At 54.5% G+C, this 4,828-nt stretch overlaps 1 protein-coding gene across 2 annotated transcripts; it reads left to right on the top strand.

Annotated features, from left to right (window-relative positions):
- The first annotated feature begins 274 nt into the window (after positions 1–274).
- LOC125338705 (protein C19orf12) lies at positions 275–4,168 on the top strand. Of its 2 annotated transcripts, none has more exons than XM_048329662.1 (3): positions 275–329; positions 2,082–2,251; positions 3,567–4,168. In XM_048329662.1, exons 2-3 carry the CDS (start codon positions 2,092–2,094, stop codon positions 3,830–3,832), a joined length of 426 nt encoding a protein of 141 aa, XP_048185619.1. In that variant the 5' UTR covers positions 275–329; positions 2,082–2,091; the 3' UTR covers positions 3,833–4,168. The 2 variants fall into 2 exon arrangements, with proteins under 2 accessions (XP_048185619.1, XP_048185618.1); XM_048329661.1 differs by having other exon boundaries at positions 282–335.
- The last annotated feature ends 660 nt before the right edge of the window (positions 4,169–4,828 follow it).

Below are 4,828 nucleotides of genomic sequence, written 5' to 3'. Positions count from 1 at the left end.
GGCACGGTGCCCGGGGTGAGGTGGTCTGGAAACTCCATTTCTAGCCGAGCCATCGGAGCTGAGCTCCCGTCCCAGATCCCGGCCCCCGAGCGGTGCGGAGAGGCATGGGGCGCGGGGCGCGGGGCGGTGGGGGCAGGGACCGGCGGGCAACGCACGACCCAGAAGGCACCGGAGCCGGAAGGCGGGAGGGCGGGGCCTGCGCGCCGGGGCTGGGGCCTGGGCCTGCGACCGGGGATCCGGGATTGGGCATCGGGATCGGGGATCGGGGATCGGGGTTCCGGGGCCTCAGGCTCCCCACGGGCTCAGCGCCGAGGCAGCCGCAAGTGCAGGTAAAGGGCACCGGGGACACGGCTGGGCAGGACAGTCTCAATGGGAAGAAACTGAGGCATCCCAGCGGCTTTAACCATGGAGCTTGAACGAGGAAGCGATGAGCGGCAGGCGGCGACCCACACTCGCCAGGCTGCCTGTAATCCCGGCGTGAGTGTGTGAAAGCCGAGGAGTGCGTCGCAGCCTCCAACGCCCCAGGCTCCCGCGCACGCGCGCGCGCGCACCCTGCCCTGGGCGGGGGTGAGGTGGGGTGGAGAGGGGCGGCACCCCTCTCGGGTTGGGTTTGGAATAGGGAGGTGGAAGGAGCGCGGGATGGTGCGGGCGGGGGTGGGGGTAGATTGGTAGCTGCTTTTGCCTGTTTGAAAAGATATGGAGACACGAGGAAGGGCTGCGATGGCCCTTGTGAGAGCCAAGCAGGTGGCTGGGCGCTGCGCCCTGCGAAGGGCTGCGATAGGGAGTTGCAGGGCAGGATGGGGGCTCCTGGAAGGCCTCCCTGGGCCGCTCTGGGCTGTTGCTACCCGGCATCCTAGCCACCCAGGAGTCTGAGATCTGGACAATGGGGGTACCAAGCCAGCGGCCCCCCCCCCCCACCCGGGCAGGAGAAGTCAGCAAGACTGGTTAGTCAGCAAAAAGCAGCAGTACTGTGTGGCTCGAGTCACTGCCAGTGACTGAAGCAGCGAGGGACAGCCTGGGCCGCCCCCCAGCCCTGTGGGTTTGGTGGCAGCCGCCCTTTTGTTCACTTTGCACACACAAGAGCAGCTTGGAGAAACTCAGGACAAAGTTGTGCAACTTCCCAGAAGCAGAAAGCGCTGACCACTGCAGGTCTGAGAGAGCTGCCTTGATGAAATAGTCTTTAAGGAGCTGGGAATCTGGGCTAGTGGTAAAGTATTCGCCTCCTATACATGAAGCCCTGGGTTTGATTCCTCAGCACCACATATATAGAAAAAGCTGGAAGTGGCGCTGTGGCTCAAGTGGTAGAGTGCTAGCCTTGAGCGCCCCCCCCCCCCAAAAAAAAAGCCATGGACAGTGCTCAGGCCCTGAGTTCAAGCACCAGGACTGGCAAAAAAAAATGGTCTTTGAAAAATTACAATTGGTTGGTATGTATATTTATCTATTGAGCAGCGCTGGTGATCAAGCTCAATAACGAGTTTAATCTCTCTAGAAAGAGAGAGAATAAAACAGGGTGTTATCCTGGCGCTGGTGGTTCACACCTACTCCCAGCTATTCAGGAGGCTGAGATCTGGAGGTTCCTGATTTGATGAACTAGCAAAACAAAACAAAACAAAACAAAAAAACCCCCAAAGCTCCCCCAAACTAAAAGCAGAAATTGGGATCAGTGCCTTGAGTAGTAGAGTGCCATTCTCAGAGCAGAAAAGCCAAAGGAGAATGTGAGGCCCTGAGTTCAAGCCCCACTATCAGCACAAAAAGAAAGAAAGGGAAGGAAGGGAGGGAGGGAGGGAAGGGCCTTGGAGGTAAGAGAATGGCCCAAGATTGCTCTGTAATCTTTTCATAAGATAGAAATTAGAGGATAAAGGAAACCTCTCTCCTGTCTGTGATTTCTCTTTGGGAATTAGCTCACTGTGGCTCCATTCGTGGACATTTCCGGTGATGCACTCTGCTCTCATGCCTAGGGCTGAGCTGCATCTCTGCAGAAAAAGGATAGTCCCCCTCCTTCTGCACTCTAGAAGTGCAGCCATTGGGTGGAAACGCCCCCCACCCCAATTTTTATGTTCTCCCTTGTACTTTTCCCTTAGGTTGACCAATATGCCCATCGTGGTCCAAGATGTCATGCAATTGCTCTGCTCCATCTCCGAAGAGAAGAAAATGCAGGCTGCTGTGAAGCATTCTGGGAAGGGTGCCCTGGTCACGGGGGCTGTGGCCTTTGTCGGTGGCTTGGTTGGTGGCCCTCCAGGATTAGCTGTTGGTAAGTGTGACTATTTCACAGACACAGCTGTCTGAGGGGTGGTGTTAAAAAAAAACACATTTGAAAGTGGGCACTGGTGTGTAAATCCCAATTACTCAGGAGGCTGAGATCTAGAGGATTAGGGTTTGAATCCAGTCTGGGCTGGAAAGCCCGAGAGACTGATCCAATAAGTTGGAAGCTGAGCTGTGGCTGAAAGTGGTAGGGAGATAGCCTTGAACAAAAATGCTCAGGAACAGTGCCCAGGCCCTGAGTTCAACCCCACAACACACACACACACACGCACACAGTTCAACCTTTGTTGGCTCTGTGTTTTATGAGGGAAAAATATTCAGTCAGACTTGTAAATTAGTCCTCTACAGGATGTGTCTATTTTTCAGAGAGAGACACAGACAGACAGACAGACAGACAGACAGAGCTCTCCGTTTCTTCAGTCCTGGGGATTGAACTCAGAGTTGTACTAGGGAGGAAGTTGTTTTCACCACACGAGCCATGCCTCCAGTCATTTTTTTGCTTTAGTATTTTTGTTGTTATTGTCATTTTTTGTTTTGCTTTACTTTTTCTGATAAGGTCTCATGCTTTTGCTGGGTTGGCCTTGGCCTGTGGTCCTCTAACCTTCTGCTTAGCTTGGATTGCAGGCATGAGGCATAGGACCAGCCCAAACTGCTTGTCTTCTTAGTCCTGTTGGCAAGCACAAGCACTCTGTGTGTGTGTGTGTGTGTGTGTGTGTGTGTGTGTGTGCGCGCGCGCGGGGGGGGAGGGGAGTGCACAGGCTTGAACTCAGGGCCTGGATGCTGGCCAGAGCGTTTTCCTCATGGCTGTTGCTCTTCCACTTGAACCACACCTCCACTTGTGGTTTTGTACTGGTTTATGGTTATCAGAGTCCCATAGACTTTCCTGCCTGGCTGGCTTTGACCCCGGTTCCTCAGATCTCAGCCTTGTAAGTAGCTAGGATGACAGGCCTGAGCCTTGGGCACCTTCCATGAATCTCAAGTCTAGCACCTGTGGCTCATACCTGTCATGCTAGTGACTCAGGAGGCTGAGATCTAGAGGATCATGGGTCAAAGCCAGTCTTGCCAGGAATACCTGTGAGCCTCTTCTCCCAAAGAACCACCCAAAAGCCAGAAGTGAGGCAGTGCCTCAAGTAGTAGAGCACCAGCCTTGGGCAAAAAATTTAAAAAACCTCAGAGACAGCACCCAGACCCTGAGTTCAAGCCCCAGGACTGACACAAAAACAAACGAGAACCATAAAGCCTTTTCCTCATTCTATGGCCAGGCCAGGCTTGGAGTGGGAACCGGGATCCTCTGTGTTTTCTAGGGGGCGCCGTCGGGGGTCTGCTAGGAGCCTGGATGACAAGTGGCCAGTTTAAGCCGGTCCCACAGATCTTGATGGAGCTGCCGCCCTTGGAGCAGCAGAGGCTGTTTGCGGAGGTCTCGGCCATTGTGCAGGGTCTGGACTGGGCAGACGCGGTGCAGCTCACAGCCCTGGTCCTGGGCAGCGAGGCGCTCCAGCAGCAGCTGCTGGCGCTGGTGGTCAACTACGTCAGCAAGGAGCTGCGGGCTGAGATTCGCTATGACGACTAGACACCTGCGGGAAGCAGGGCATTGCTCAGCTGCGGGTGCAACCTGGGTGCTGAGATCGAGTCCTGTGGCCACTGGAGGCCAGCTGGGGTTTGTGTTGCAGTGGGTTTGGGGCACAACCCACTCGTGGTTGTTCTTGGGGGCAGGAAGGATTGTCCAGTTCTGTGTCGGGCTGCCCAGTCTGCTTCTCCCCCGGGACCTTCCCCACCCTGTTCTTGCAGTGTGTGTTGATTCCCTCCAGAAACTCAAAACCTAGCTGGGTGTTGTGCTCACACCTGTCATCCCAGCCACTCAGGAGGCTGAGATCTGGAAGATCACTGTGGAGTCCGTAGATCCTAAGCTGGGCACCGGCAGCTCATGCCTGTTACCGTAACTACTCATCCCAGCTACTCAGGAGGCTGGGATCTGGAGGATCATGGTTCCAGGCCAGCCTGGGCAGGAAAGTCCATGGGACTCTTGTCTCCAAGGAACTAGCAAATAAACTGGAAGTGGAGCTGTGGCTCAAGTGGTAGAGTGCCAGCCTTGAGCACAAAAAGCTCAGAGACAGTGCCTGGGTCCTGAGTTCAAGCCCCAGGACTGACACCAAAAATAAAAGTGAAAACTGCCAGAATTATGCTGATTCTTGCCTGTCCCAATGCTTGGATTCCTGGAGTGCATGGAGGGAGACAATGTCTTGCTGAGGAATGGTAGTTGTTTATTGTATTTTTAATTTTCCTCTCCAGATTTAGGTTGAACATCACTTCAAATATTGGGGCTCTAGTTCCTGGGCTCAAGTGATCTTTCTGCATAAATCCACCACCCCAACTTCATTTTCAAAAACTCTGTTTTCTAGGCTGTGTGATGGTGGCTGTCGCCTGTAATCCCTGTTCTTCAGGAGGTTGGGGCTGCAGTTTGAGGCCAGTCTGGGTTGCAAAGCCTTTTAGACCCCTAGTCTCCATTGAAGCGGTCAGAAGTGGCACTGTGGTTCAAGTGGTAGAGCACCAGCGTTGAGCCACACAC

Source organism: Perognathus longimembris, chromosome 20 (assembly GCF_023159225.1).
Source record: "Perognathus longimembris pacificus isolate PPM17 chromosome 20, ASM2315922v1, whole genome shotgun sequence".
NCBI classification, from domain to species: domain Eukaryota; kingdom Metazoa; phylum Chordata; class Mammalia; order Rodentia; family Heteromyidae; genus Perognathus; species Perognathus longimembris.
The sequence above is the reverse complement of the archived record's forward strand: the minus strand, read 5'-3'. Positions and strand labels throughout refer to the sequence as shown.

Excerpts from the sequence above, each read along its gene's own strand:
- LOC125338705 (XM_048329662.1), top strand. The coding sequence starts at position 2,092 with ATGCCCATCGTGGTCCAAGATGTCATGCAATTGCTCTGCTCCATCTCC. Across the intron at positions 2,252-3,566 it reads CCCTCCAGGATTAGCTGTTG|GGGGCGCCGTCGGGGGTCTG; the intron begins GTAAGTGTGACT and ends TGTGTTTTCTAG.